Raw genomic sequence first — 16,302 nt, 5'->3', positions numbered from 1 at the left:
TTCGTCAGGTCTGGCTGACATCATGAAGCAGCTGCTGACCAAGTACGACAATCTCTTTGAAGTGACCTTTCCCTACTCCATGGGCTGGCATGGTAAGAATAATAGTTTACACATACAAAACAATTTGTTAGCTTTAAAGTGTAGTCAGTAAAGTTTCAACTTAAAAAAAAATAGATTGTTGTAAAACATGGTATATGCACTTGTTGGAACGTAACAAGTATGAAGCTGGCTGAATCGGAAATGGTTGAGACTACTCTTACAGTCGCGATAAGAAGTTTGCATACACTTGTAAAGAACATCATGTCATGGCTGTCTTGAGTTTACAATCATTTCTACAACTCTTATTTTTTTGTGATGTAGTGATTGGAGCACATACTTGTTGGTCACAAAAACATTCATGAAGTTTGCTTCTTTTACAAATTTATTATTGGTCTACTAGTCAAAAGTATACATACAGCAATGTTAATATTTGCTACATGTCCCTTGGCAAGTTTACCTGCAATAAGGCGCTTTTGGTAGCCATCCACAAGCTTCTGCTTGACCACTTGACCACTCCTCTTGACAAAATTGGTGCAGTTCAGCTAAATGTGTTGGTTTTCTGACATGGACTTGTTTCTTCAGCATTGTCCACACCTTTAAGTCAGGACTTTGGGAAGGCCATTCTAAAACCTTCATTGTAGCCTGATTTAGCCATTCCTTTACTACTTTTAACATGTGTTTGGGGTCATTGTCCTGTTGGAACACCCAACTCATCAGCCCGGAGGTTGGGTCTCGGGTTCAGTTGGGTGTTCCAACAGGACAATGACCCCCAAACACACGTCACAAGTGGTAAAGGAATGGCTAAATCAGGCTAGAATGAAGGTTTTAGAATGGCCTTCCCAAAGTCCTGACTTAAAGGTGTGGACAATGCTGAAGAAACAAGTCCATGTCAGAAAACCAACAAATTTAGCTGAACTGCAGCAATTTTGTGGTCAAGTGGTCAAGCAGAAGCTTGTGGATGGCTACCAAAAGCGCCTTATTGCAGGTAAACTTGCCAAGGGACATGTAAGCAAATATTAACATTGCTGTATGTATACTTTTGACCCAGCAGTTTTCAGTTGATCCATAATAAATTCATAAAAGAAGCAAACTTCATGAATGTTTTTTGTGACCAACAAGTATGTGCTCCAATCACTACATCACAAAAAAATAAGAGTTGTAGAAATGATTGGAAACTCAAGACAGCCATGACATGATGTTCTTTACAAGTGTATGTACACTTTTGACCAGGACTGTAGATGCTATACCGGTACGTTAATAATACCAAACAATTAGTATCAACTGACCATTTGCTCTATTAATTACTGCTTGATTTGCGTGTGAATACTAAACAGGTTGTCTAATGTCAAACATTGATTTGAAGTCCTTTAAAGTGCACCATACATCAATGTCACAAACATTAGCATATTGAAAGGTTAGGTGTGTAGAGTTCAGGATATTGGTAACAACGTAATGTAAAGGGCTAATTTGTTTTACCTTCAATTGTGCTCAACATATTTTACCCAAATGGTAAAAACACATAAACATACACTACCGTTCAAAAGTTTGGGGTCACATTGAAATGTCCTTATTTTTGAAGGAAAAGCACTGTACTTTTCAATGAAGATAACTTTAACTTTAAAGAAATACACTCTATACATTGCTAATGTGGTAAATGACTATTCTAGCTGCAAATGTCTGCTTTTTGGTGCAATATCTACATAGGTGTATAGAGGCCCATTTCCAGCAACTATCACTCCAGTGTTCTAATGGTACAATGTGTTTGCTCATTGGCTCAGAAGGCTAATTGATGATTAGAAAACCCTTGTGCAATCATGTTCACACATCTGAAAACACTTTAGCTCATTACAGAAGCTACAAAACTGACCTTCCTTTGAGCAGATTGAGTTTCTGGAGCATCACATTTGTGGGGTCAATTAAACGCTCCAAATGGCCAGAAAAAGAGAACTTTCATCTGAAACTCCACAGTCTATTCTTGTTCTTAGAAATGAAGGCTATTCCACTAAATTGTTTGGGTGACCCCAAACTTTTGAACGGTAGTGTACCCACCACAAATCCTCAGCCGTGTGTATGATTGGTGTATTTTTGGTATAACATCGCCACACATAAGGATTTATAGTGCTGACAGAGAAAAAAATACAATAGAGATTCAGTTTTGTTGGCGCATGAACGATCTTCGATTATATTTTCTGCATGCTCTGCCCAGCCTTTCCGCAGCTATTTTTATTGCCAAATGCCGACACAGAAAATTCCCATTGTTAATAGTGGAGATCAGCTCAGCGCGTTAAAGCTGGCCGATCACCATCGTAAGCACAACACTGGGTTTTAGAGCAGCTCCACGAGCGTATGAGTAGACCATTCAGAGGAGGAACAAAGGATCAAGGCTACAAAGCTTCATTAAGAAATAGGAAGCTGGAGACAATTCAAACGCTGTTCTATTCCTGTGAGCAGGATGACACCAGGATGATGGCATTAGCTTCACTGACACTTTAACATGAGTTTGCTCATTTGTCAACATAACTTGGTTCCACACCATGAATTGATTAACGTGGACCCCGACTTAAACAAGTTGACAAACTTATTGGGGTGTTACCATTTAGTGGTCAATTGTATGGAATATGTACTGTACTGTGCAATCTACTAATACAAGTGTCAATCAAGCACAGTTGAACATGATCGAATTATACTCAGCAGTTACTTAGGGCTGCAACTAACGATTAATTTGATAATCGATTAATCTGTCGATTATTACTTCGATTAATAATCGGATAAAAGAGACAAACTACATTTCTATCCTTTCCAGTATTTTATTGAAAAAAAAACAGCATACTGGCACCATGTTGTGGACATTGGGGGTGCAGCATACACCAACAATAACACAGAAATGTAACTCATCAGAACTGAATCAGATATTGTACACGTTTCTGTTGTGAATAATAAAGGATTCATTTTAGGCTGCCTCTGAATAATAGCATGAAATATTCCAGCACCTTCATAACGTTTAGTTATACTAAAGCGTCACTCAAATCTAAATAGATTTATATAGCTTTATCGGCCTGGCTACATTGATCCATTATGAAACCAACCTGAGATATTTCTGTCCGTTACGTTTATTTTGAATATTTTGAAATTGGTAAGCGTGCGTTTTCTCTCTCAAAACGGAGTCAAATGTGCCGGAGACACATTATCAGCCCCGCGTTGCAACAAAGGCATAACTTTAACGTTACTCACAAAAAAGCTGAACTCATGAATGCCTGTTGCCACTATGGACTTCAAAAGTTACGTACTGTGAGTTCTTCCCTTCATCCATGGCTGCAACATGTTTCTTCTTCAGGTGCTCCTGAAGCAATGTTGTACTTCCGTGCCATTTTGCAGGAAACGCTCTTCTTTGAAGTCTTTAAAGTGAAGTGTTCCCACACTTTTGACGACTTAGGTCGTACACTTTTCTCCATTGAAGCAATAACCTCAAGATGTTTCTCCGCTAAACTATCGGTCGTGTTTTCCTGCGCCATATTTCGAATTTTTCCAGGAAAAGGAGACGCCGTCGTCACGTGAGCTGCACATGACACATCATTGGCTAGCTTACACCACCTCATGAGACGTAGCCTCACCGCCGCCCTGGCGCTGTTTTGTACTGTTTTTGTACTTATTTTGATTATTGTTTCTCAGCTGTTTGTAAATGTTGCAGTTTATAAATAAAAGTTTATAAAACAAAAAAAACAACAAAAAAATAACCCCAAAAAAAATAAAAAAATAAAACCTCCGCGCATGTGCATAGCATAGTTCCAACGAATCGATGACTAAATTAATCGCCAACTATTTTGGTAATCGATTTTAATCGATTTAATCGATTAGTTGTTGCAGCCCTACAGTTACTGGGCCACACCAGGTACCCTTTTTTTCTTAGCTTTTTTAAAATGTCGCTGCTAATATGCCACTGACACCAATTCCATACGAACACGTGCCTATCTGAAGAACACACAGCCGCTAAATGCAGTACGCAATGTAGCGTTCTCCTGGCAACCTCCAAACCCAGACTGGTCCATCAAATGGAAAAGTGTGATTCATCAGTCCAGAAAAGGCGTCTCCACTGCTCTAGAGTCCAGTGGTGATGTCCTTTACACCACTGCATCCCACGCTTTGCATTGGACTTGCTGATGTAGGGCTTAGATGCAGCTGCTCGGCCATGGAAACCCATTCCATGAAGCTCTCTGCGTACTGTACGTGGGCTAATTGGAAGGTGACATGAAGTTTGGAGCTCTGTAGCAAGGGACTGTGCAGAAAGTCTTTGCACTATGCTGACCTCTCTGTCAGTTTACCTGGCCTACCACTTGGTGGCTGAGTTGCTGTTGTTCCCAAACTTTTCACTTTTCTTATAATAAAGTCGACTTTGGAATATTTAGGAGCGAGGACATTTCACGACTGTATTTGATGCACAGGTGGCATCCTGTGACAGTTCCACGCTGGAAATCACTGAGAGCGGCCCATTCGTTCACAAATGTTTGTAGAAACAGTCTCCATGCCTAAGTGCTTGATTTTATACACTTGTGATTAGTGATTAGGAAACCTGATTCTCATCGTTTGGATGGCTGGCCAAATATTTTTGGCAATATAGGGTATCTTGAGCACAAATTAAAGCGTGTGAATTATTGTATTGTCATCAAATCGACACTATACTATATTTGAAACTTGCAAATTTAATAATAATAATAATAATAAATTTTATTTGTAAAAAGCACTTTACATTGAGTAAACAACCTCAAAGTGCTACAGTGTATAAAAAATAAAATACAAAAATAAAAAGATAATAAAAAATAAATAAAGATAAAAACTAGAACAGCCAAATAGCTAAAACTAGTATGCATATATCTAAAAAAATGTTTTAAAAAAAAAAAAAAAGGGTTTTTAAGCCTTTTTTAAAAGCATCCACAGTCTGTGGTGCCCTCAGGTGGTCAGGGAGAGCGTTCCACAGACTGGGAGCGGCGGAGCAGAAAGCCTTTAATAATCCATTTGCATAGCTCTCAGGCTCCACATTCCTATGTATCACAATTAATTGGAACTCCCCAAGTCAGGCAGCACATCCAATCAAAGCAATGAGTTGGACTGCTGAGAAGTAAACAGCTCCCACTAAAGCCTGGAACCAGTGCCAGGATGGTGTTCACCACCCCAGCAGCTTGTTGCTCCTGTGAATCTGAGCTCAGGCTGTACTTGATATTTATCTGGCAGCGAGGGAAATAGGCAGTGTGAGGGCTTGTCAGAGGAACACCTTCAGAGGTCCCTCAGCGGAACAAAGGTGAGCGGCGTGCAGCCATGCGCTGACTGATGTGTGACAGAGAAGAGAGCAAGTGCCATCACGGCTCGGTAAGTCCAGTGTTAAATGTTGCCAGCCAAATGGCTACACCCTGCTAAGTTAGACGAGCACTTCACCGCTCACTCCCCGCGTCATTCTCCATGACTCCTACATGCTCCAAATGGACTATTTATTCCAAGTGGGCATCATAATGTAATCATATGATTGCAGTGAGAAAGAACACGGCACCATTAGGCCAAACACTCAACTGCAAGTGGTACGATTGACTATTAAAGCGAAAACAAAGAAGGTAAAAAAAAAAGCTTTATTTTTAGGGGCGGTAAATAATAATAATAGTAGATTTTATTTGTAAAAAGCACTTTCCATTGAGCAAACAACCTCACAGTGCTACAGTGTATTAAAATAATAAATAAAAAGATAATACAAATAAATAAAAATAAAAACTAGAACTAGCACTCGTATATCTAAAAAAAGGCTTTTTTAAAAAGAAGGGTTTTTAAGCCTTTTTTAAAAGCATCCACAGTCTGTGGTGCCCTCAGGTGGTCAGGGAGAGCGTTCCACAGACTGGGAGCGGCGGAGCAGAAAGCCGATGGCCTTAACACACCTCATAGACAGCAGTGTTTTTCAACCACTGTGCCGCGGCACATTAGTGTGCCGTGAGATACAGTCTGGTGTGCCGTGGGAGATTATCTCATTTCACCTATTTGGGTTAAAAATATTTTTTGCAAACCAGTATTTATAATCCGCAAATAATGTGCCGTTGTTGAGTGTCTGTATTGTCTGGAGATTGGCAGACTTACCACGTTATACTCTTCCATATCAGTAGGTGGCAGCCGGTAGCTAATTGCTTTGTAGATGCCATGAACAGCAGGAGGCAGTGTGCAGGTAAAAAGGTGTCTAATGCTTAAACCAAAAATAAACAAAAGGTGAGTGCCTCTAAGAAAAGGCATTGAAGCTTAGGGAAGGCTATGCAGAACTAAACTAAAACTGAACTGGCTACAAAGTAAACAAAAACAGAATGCTGGACGACAGCAAAGACTTACTGTGGAGCAAAGACAATGTACATCCGAACATGACATGACAATCAACAATGTCCCCACAAAGAAGGATAAAAAACAACTGAAATATTCTTGATTGCTAAAACAAAGTAGATCCGGGAAATATCGCTCAAAGGAAGACATGAAACTGCTACAGGATGATACCAAAAAAAGAGAAAAAGCCACCAAAATATGAGCGCAAGAGAAGAAATAAAACACTACACACAGGAAAACAGCACAAAAGTCCAAATAAGTCAGGGTGTGATGTGACAGGTGGTGACAGTACACCTACTTCGAGACAAGAGCTATACTGATGCATGCTTGGTTATGCTTTAAAGGCCTACTGAAATGAATTTTGTTTTATTTAAACGGGGATAGCAGATCCATTCTATGTGTCATACTTGATCATTTTGCGATATTGCCATATTTTTGCTGAAAGGATTTAGTAGAGAACATCGACGATAAAGTTCGCAACTTTTGGTCGCTGATAAAAAAAAGCCTTGCCTGTACCGGAAGTAGCGTGACGTCGCAGGTTGAAAGGCTCCTCACATTTCCCCATTGTTTACACCAGCAGCGAGAGCGATTCGGACCGAGAAAGCGACGATTACCCCATTAATTTGAGCCAGCATGAAAGATTTGTGGATGAGGAACGTGAGAGTGAAGGACTAGAGTGCAGTGCAGGACGTATATTTTTTTGCTCTGACCGTAACTTAGGTACAAGCTGGCTCATTGGATTCCACACTTTCTCCTTTTTCTATTGTGGATAACGGATTTGTATTTTAAACCACCTCGGATACTATATCCTCTTGAAAATGAGAGTCGAGTACGCGAAATGGACATTCACAGTGACTTTTATCTCCACGACAATACATCGGTGAAGCACTTTAGCTACGGAGCTAACGTGATAGCATTGGCTTAAATGCAGATAGAAACAAAATAAATAAGCCCCTGACTGGAAAGATAGACAGAAGATCAACAATACTACTATAAGGAGACACTGAACCAAACACTGGACCTGTAACTACACGGTTAATGCTGTGCCGCCTGTCGAAGCCTAGCAATGCTGTTGCTAACGACGCCATTGAAGCTAACTTAGCTACGGGACCTCGTCAGAGCTATGATAAAAACATTAGCGCTCCACCTACGCCAGCCCTCATCTGCTCATCAACACCCGTGCTCACCTGCGTTCCAGCGATCGACGGCGCGACGAAGGACTTCACCCGATCATCGATGCGGTCGGCGGCTAGCGTCGGATAGCGCGTCTGCTATCCAAGTCAAGGTCGTCCTGGTTGTGTTGCTACAGCCAGCCGCTAATACACCGATCCCACCTACAGCTTTCTTCTTTGCTGTCTCTATTGTTCATTAAACAAATTGCAAAAGATTCACCAACACAGATGTCCAGAATACTGTGGAATTTTGTGATGAAAACAGAGCTATTTGTATTGGATTCAATGTGTCCGAATACTTCTGCTTCAACCATCGACGTCACGCGCATACGTCATCATACATAGACGTTTTCAACCGGAAGTGTGGCGGGAAATTTAAAATGTCACTTTATAAGTTAACCCGGCCGTATTGGCATGTGTTGCAATGTTAAGATGTCATCATTGATATATAAACTATCAGACTGCGTGGTCGCTAGTAGTGGCTTTCAGTAGGCCTTTAAAGTCATATCCAACAATTGCGACAACGACTTTTTACTGTCAACTGAGTTTCATTTTTTAATGATTTCTGCTGGTGGTGTGCCTCCGCATTTTTTCAATGAAAAAAATGTTCTTCGGCTCAAAAAAAGGTTGAAAAACACTGATATGCAGTATGCACCTGCTCTACCAGAGAATAAGAAGAGGTAGCAGTGGTCAGTGTTGCCCATTCAGCAACTTTCTCACTGGTTATTCAGACACATCTAGGTTGTCTCTTTCAAAAAAGCGACTAGCGACCAAAAAAAATCTCGCAACTTTTTCTAGTGTTATGAAACACTTTTGGAGACTGCAAGGTGATATCGCTCTCCTCAAGGAGCAGCGGGTCCCGCCTGCCGCTCTGTCTTGCTAGTGACACATCACGAAGAGACAGAAGAACGTTTACACCACATACTTATTTTGCCTTTCATGTTTTTTTGCTCACCTTTTGTCTTTCTCGTCGTATCCATAAAAATGACAGCCAGCGTGTACTAATAGAAACACTCTTTCCAGTCCTTATCGCTCCTTCCTTTTTGCTTTCGCTTTCTTTTTCCGGCCATTAGTTTCTTTAACGTCGCCCTCAAGTCGTCTTTAGTTGTTTCAGGTCAGACCCAATTGTCTCTAGAGATTGATTCTTGTTGTTTATGTGCCGTCCCTAATCACCCCATTACCTTCCTCCTAGTACAGAGTGCACTTCAGGTCAGGTAGAGCAGGTGATGAAGTCAAAGGTCTTACAGAAAGTCACATCATTATCACAAGTTTACTAAATTATGTACAGATATTTTTTTTAAAAAGTTTTTTCAAATGTGATCTTTATCAGAGATCAAGTAAAAAAATATTGAAATGTAGAGAATTCTCTCGAGCACAGGTGTCCAACTCAAGGCCTGGGTAAAAGACTCATTTAATGTGGCCCACTAAAGCCTGGAAATACCATGTTTCAATAAAGTACTATATATTGTATTACTAAATGTAGATGTTCCTTCTACTTTGACAGAAAATAATGCATGCACTGCATGAAGTTGCATTAAATCTGCCTTTTAATATTATCTGATATGGCAACAAATGTTATATTACCATATTTCAAATATATTTTTTTGTTAAAATAAACATTTATACTTAATACTTAAAATTCACTTTGGTGTGGCCCTCGATGAAGAGTTTGACACCCTCGCTCTAGAGCAGGCCTGGGCAAATATTTTAACTCGGGGGGCCACATTTTGAGAAAAAAAAATGTGTCTGGGGGCCGGGATATCTGATTTTTAGGAACACTAATACAAAACCTCACAATAATGTCTGATTGAATGCTAAAAAAAGTTTTGAGAGACCGTCTTAAAAAACAGAATGGAATTTTACGTTTTTTTACTGAACGAGACACCCAGAATGTACATGAAAATAAAGAATGTGGGATTTACAATATTAACTATGAAGGATAAAACACTGAATATTGACAACTTATGAACGTCACACCCCCTCTGGATCGATATATTTTACAATTAAGCAAAACGCAACAAAAATGTAACAAACACAGCGAAATATGAAAGTAAAGGGTAAAAAAACCTCACTTACAATCTGATATATCTGATATATCACTAAGCTTTAGAACTTTGTTATAAAAATCTCTTTCCGCGTCTGTCCCTGACACCCACTCTGTGGAAACGCTCCCCACCCACACTGCTTGGTGCCTCGTCTGAGCTCCTGTGACTTACATGACCATAGTAACTCATTAGATGACCATAGTAACTCATTAGATGACCATAGTAACTCATTAGATGACCATAGTAACTCATTAGATGACCATAGTAACTAGTATATCATTCAAAAGCGCAGATTCCAACCACTGAAATACTTTGTTTAGTTCAGTTGGGTGTTCCAACAGGACAATGACGTCAAAAGTGGTAAAGGAATGGCTAAATCAGGCTAGAATGAAGGTTTTAGAATGGCCTTCCCAAAGTCCTGACTTAAAGGTGGGGACAATGCTGAAGAAACAAGTCCATGTCAGAAAAGCAACACATTTAGCTGAACTGCAGCAATTTTGTGGTCAAAAATTCAAGCAGAAGCTTGTGGATGGCTACCAAAAGCGCCTTATTGCAGGTAAACTTGCCAAGGGACATGTAAGCAAATATTAACATTGCTGTATGTATACTTTTGACCCTCACATTTTCAGTAGAGCCATAATAAATTCATAAAAGAAGCAAACTTCATGAATGTTTTTATGTACACTTTTGACCACCACTGTAGTTTGCGGGACAAACTGGAGCTCCTCCAGTGTCCTGGAATGGGTTGTGTTTGGCCTTCATGTTAATTCACAGGGTAATTTAAAGGTAATTTACAGTCTTCAACATAAAAAACTACAGACTATTTTCAACCAACCATTGGCAATCAGTAAAAAGCTTAAAGCACATTTGCCTAATTATCAACAATGTCTTCTTCAGATCTGATGAGGAGGTGGTGGATTTCTGGCCTTCAGTCCTAAAGACTGAATGAGCAAAGCTTGTTTTCTCCTGGTGATGCAGACTCTTCATTACTTACATACTCTTCATTACTTACATACTCTTCATTACTTACATACTCTTTATTACTTAGCCAGCGTCTCGTTGCTCCGTGGAAGTGCAGAGCGGACATGAAGAGAAAATAACACAACATGTTTTTTCGGGGACAAAAGCGATTAGAGCGAGGTGCCGTCCACGTTCATCAATCCATTTCTTATTGTTTTCTCCCCAGGAGCTCCGACTGGCCCACACTTAGAAGAAGACAACTCCCACTGGCAGCTGCACGCTCACTACTACCCTCCTCTGCTGCGCTCCGCCACCGTCAAGAAGTTCATGGTGGGCTATGAGATGCTCGCCCAGGAGCAGAGAGACCTCACTCCTGAACAGGTGGATTCTAATAACACACACACACACACACACATGCTTGCACAACTTCATTTACAAGGCAATTGAACTGACATGCTATAATACTTGTGTTTAAAGGGGAACTGCACTTTTTATTGAAATGTTGCCTATCGTTTACAATCATTATGAAAGACATGACGATTGTTTTAATGCATTCTAAATATTAAATAAATGTGATCAAAAGTCCACTTACAATGCAGCCTATTGGAGTCGCTCTATTCTGCCTGTAAAGCCCTTAAAAAAACATTCAAAAACATTTTATATACATGTTGTAAGTATATGTCATGTAGTAACATTCATAATAACATGTAATATATACATGATGTAAGTATATATGTCATGTAGTAACATTCATAATAACATGTAATATATACATGATGTAAGTATATATGTCATGTAGTAACATTCATAATAACATGGAATATATACATGATGTAAGTATATATGTCATGTAGTAACATTCATAATAACATGTAATATATACATGATGTAAGTATATATGTCATGTAGTAACATTCATAATAACATATAATATATACATGATGTAAGTATATATGTCATGTAGTAACATTTATAATAACATGTAATATATACATGATGTAAGTATATATGTCATGTAGTAACATTCATAATAACATGTAATATATACATGATGTAAGTATATATGTCATGTAGTAACATTCATAATAACATGTAATATATACATGATGTAATTATATACGTCATGTAGTAACATTCATAATAACATGTAATATATACATGATGTAAGTATATACGTCATGTAGTAACATTCATAATAACATGTAATATATACATGATGTAAGTATATATGTCATGTAGTAACATTCATAATAACATGTAATATATACATGATGTAAGTATATATGTCATGTAGTAACATTCATAATAACATGTAGTATATACATGATGTAAGTATATATGTCATGTAGTAACATTCATAATAACATGTAATATATACATGATGTAAGTATATATGTCATGTAGTAACATTCATAATAACATGTAATATATACATGATGTAAGTATATATGTCATGTAGTAACATTCATAATAACATGCAATATATACATGATGTAAGTATATATGTCATGTAGTAACATTCATAATAACATGTAATATATACATGATGTAAGTATATATGTCATGTAGTAACATTCATAATAACATGTAATATATACATGATGTAAGTATATATGTCATGTAGTAACATTCATAATAACATGTAATATATACATGATGTAAGTATATATGTCATGTAGTAACATTCATAATAACATGTAATATATACATGATGTAAGTATATATGTCATGTAGTAACATTCATAATAACATGTAATATATACATGATGTAAGTATATATGTCATGTAGTAACATTCATAATAACATGTAATATATACATGATGTAAGTATATATGTCATGTAGTAACATTAATAATAACATGCAATATATACATGATGTAAGTATATATGTCATGTAGTAACATTTATAATAACATGTAATATATACATGATGTAAGTATATATGTCATGTAGTAACATTCATAATAACATGTAATATATACATGATGTAAGTATATATGTCATGTAGTAACATTCATAATAACATGTAATATATACATGATGTAAGTATATATGTCATGTAGTAACATTCATAATAACATGTAATATATGCATGATGTAAGTATATATGTCATGTAGTAACATTCATAATAACATGTAATATATACATGATGTAAGTATATACGTCATGTAGTAACATTCATAATAACATGTAATATGTACATGATGTAAGTATATACGTCATGTAGTAACATTCATAATAACATGTAATATATACATGATGTAAGTATATATGTCATGTAGTAACATTCATAATAACATGTAATATATACATGATGTAAGTATATATGTCATGTAGTAACATTCATAATAACATGTCATATATACGTGATGTAAGTATACATGTCATGTAGTAACATTCATAATAACATGTAATATATACATGATGTAAGTATTTATGTCATGTAGTAACATTCATAATAACATGTAATATATACATGATGTAAGTATATATGTCATGTAGTAACATTCATAATATCATGTAATATATACATGATGTAAGTATATATGTAGTATCTAGTAACATTCATAATAACATGTAATATATACATGATGTAAGTCTATATGTCATGTAGTAACATTCATAATAACATGTAATATACACATGATGTAAGTATATATGTCATGTAGTAACATTCATAATAACATGTAATATATACATGATGTAAGTATATATGTCATGTAGTAACATTCATAATAACATGTAATATATACATGATGTAAGTATATATGTCATGTAGTAACATTCATAATAACATGTAATATATACATGATGTAAGTATATATGTCATGTAGTAACATTCATAATAACATGTAATATATACATGATGTAAGTATATATGTCATGTAGTAACATTCATAATAACATGTAATATATACATGATGTAAGGATATATGTAGTATCTAGTAACATTCATAATAACATGTAATATATACATGATGTAAGTATATATGTAGTATCTAGTAACATTCATAATAACATGTAATATATACATGATGTAAGTATATATGTCATGTAGTAACATTCATAATAACATGTAATATACACATGATGTAAGTATATATGTCATGTAGTAACATTCATAATAACATGTAATACATACATGATGTAAGTATATATGTCATGTAGTAACATTCATAATAACATGTAATATATACATGATGTAAGTATATATGTCATGTAGTAACATTCATAATAACATGTAATATATACATGATGTAAGTATATATGTCATGTAGTAACATTCATAATAACATGTAATATATACATGATGTAAGTATATATGTAGTATCTAGTAACATTCATAATAACATGTAATATATACATGATGTAAGTATATATGTATTGTTGGCACTTTTTGAGTGTTTTTTTTAATTGGGTTGAGTTTTTTTGGCAACGCTGTAGGCAGACTTTTATTTATGAGTTAGAATGTTTTAAATGTTTTTTATTTATTGTATTTATTTATTTATTTATTATTATTTTTTTTAAAAATTCATTTATTTTATTTTAATATTTTTTAAATTTGTCGCACTTTAATTATTTCATTATTTTTATCTTGCAATTTTACTTTTTATCCGAACCCTTTCACCTTATTTCTTTTGCACTATCTTGTTTAGCTTATGCATTGTTTATGTTCTTTGTTTTTAGTTTTTATTTATTTATTTTTTTGTTTTGTTTTGTTTTTTGCTCTATGCTTTTCAACCTGTAAAGCACTTTGGTCCAATTTAAAAATTGTTGTAAACGTGCTATATAAATAAAGTTGCCTTGCCTTAAAAAAAAATCCATCCATCGTAATGTCGTTCAATATGATTGTGAACGATAGGCAAAATTCTGAAAAAAAGTGTAATTCCCCTTTAAATATAGAACAAGTCGGTATTATATTCGTGTTTTGACATAGAAGCAAAGAAGTGTTCGTTACAGGAAAATACAGAAGGTTTTCTTAATTTTTTTGTGTCTTTCATACTCTCTTGCTTGGCTTTTTTAGGCAGCAGAGAAGCTCCGGGATGTGCCAGATGAGCACCATCAAGACAGACAAGAACAAAGGGAAGGTACATAAAGGAACATTTCTGGTGGGAAAAAGAAAGAGAAAATCTAGTTTAGACACAAAATATTTTCCATACAGAATTTAATTTCATTTATTTAGTCCGAAAATGTTAGTGATGTTTCGGTCAGATTCCGATACCAATCATCCCCGAGTGAGATTGGCCGATACCAGTGATATCAATCACATGTACTCACTTTAAACTTGTCAATGTATTATTGTGTTTAATAATATCACTTCCCGCTAACTGCGACTCTGAGCAAACAAACAGAACTGAGCTAATGCTGCTATGTCTGGGCACACATCATTTACGGTCGCAACAGACACACACACACACACACACACACACACTCTGGTCTCATGAAACATTTCAACTGCTTATGCCAGATATTTGAAGTTTTTTCTTTTTTTTTTATATATACGCAATAATACTTCTCTTAGTAATGAATTATATTTATTAAAGAGGACCAGTATTTCAATTAGTAATTAGATTACCTTTTGCCAAAGTTACAAATGACTATAATATATAACTTTTTAAAAGTAATATTTCTAACGATGATTGTAGTACATATAAGGCATGAATGTCATTTAATTTAGGCCAAAAATGTGTCAAATTGGCTTAAAATAAAAAAGGGGGGGGGGAAATGTGATGAAGTGAAATTGCTAAATGTTCAGCAGGATGTGGCGAAAGATGACTAACTGGCACGTTGTCATAATGGTAATTGTTTGTATATGTTTTATATTGTTTTTATGAATTGTCTATAATCTAAATCCAATCAACAGACACTTGTACACAGCACTATCACAGTCTGAATCATGACTGTCACATTTATTTCTATTTTTATTTGTTTCTGTCAAAAAGTTGCACCAGTAATTTTGCCATAATTTAAACTGAATGTGACAATTTGATGTTTTTGAAACGACCTCCTTTTTCTTCTCTCTAACTGAAATTGAAATAAACATGATTGGAGTGCTTCCAAACTCTGAGCAATTACAAGAAGTGTAATATTCAACTTAATATATCCAACACTTATTTTTGCCCTGGGGCCGTACTTATCAAGCTTCTCAGAATTACTCCTAAGAAGTCTGCTAAGAGTTGACTTAAGAGTAAATAAATTATTCGCTGAAAGCTGCACTTCAAAGTTAGTTATCAAGCGTCTTACTCACACTTTCAGCGAAGTGTAGGACTGAATCTTAAGTGTCACACTCAGAGCTGAATTACGACATTACTATGTGCCGTAAACGCAATTTTAGGTGACGTCATTTCTGTGTCCATAGAAATGACCAATCACGGAAGGGAATCCGTTGTCTAAGAATAAAGAAATATCTTGGAAATATTTAAGTGGACAATGGGAGTGTATATTTTCACAATAAACTACAAAATAATACAAAACAAACTAGTCCCCGCCGGCACTCACGCTACCGCTCCCTCTCTTCTCTCGCCCACACACTCACTGACGTCACTCACCTCACGGCCACACACATACGCTAGTCATAACATTTTCTTTCCAATTCATTAATTAGGCAACTAATTTGAAACTGGTGTGGGTGGCTCTATATATACTAGCCCACTGCAGCCACATGCAGAAATCAACAAGGAATCAAAAAGTATTAAATCTGTGACAAAAATAATATCCGCTCTGTCTAAACGATACCGTTTG

At 36.1% G+C, this 16,302-nt stretch overlaps 1 protein-coding gene across 4 annotated transcripts in view; it reads left to right on the top strand.

The window, feature by feature from the left end:
* Window positions 1–15,701, top strand: part of galt (galactose-1-phosphate uridylyltransferase) — a 57,648-nt gene extending 41,947 nt beyond the window's left edge. For all 4 annotated transcript variants that reach the window (XM_062031733.1, XM_062031732.1, XM_062031731.1 and 1 more), the window contains exons 9-11: window positions 9–92; window positions 10,785–10,939; window positions 14,585–15,701. In XM_062031733.1, coding sequence (XP_061887717.1) covers window positions 9–92; window positions 10,785–10,939; window positions 14,585–14,656 — 311 coding nt within the window. In that variant the 3' untranslated portion in view covers window positions 14,657–15,701. The remainder of the gene's footprint in view (window positions 1–8; window positions 93–10,784; window positions 10,940–14,584) is intronic.
* The last annotated feature ends 601 nt before the right edge of the window (window positions 15,702–16,302 follow it).

This window comes from Entelurus aequoreus, linkage group LG21 (genome assembly GCF_033978785.1).
Source record: "Entelurus aequoreus isolate RoL-2023_Sb linkage group LG21, RoL_Eaeq_v1.1, whole genome shotgun sequence".
NCBI lineage: Eukaryota > Metazoa > Chordata > Actinopteri > Syngnathiformes > Syngnathidae > Entelurus > Entelurus aequoreus.
Note: the sequence above shows the minus strand (reverse complement) of the source record. Positions and strands in the feature narration are given on the sequence as shown.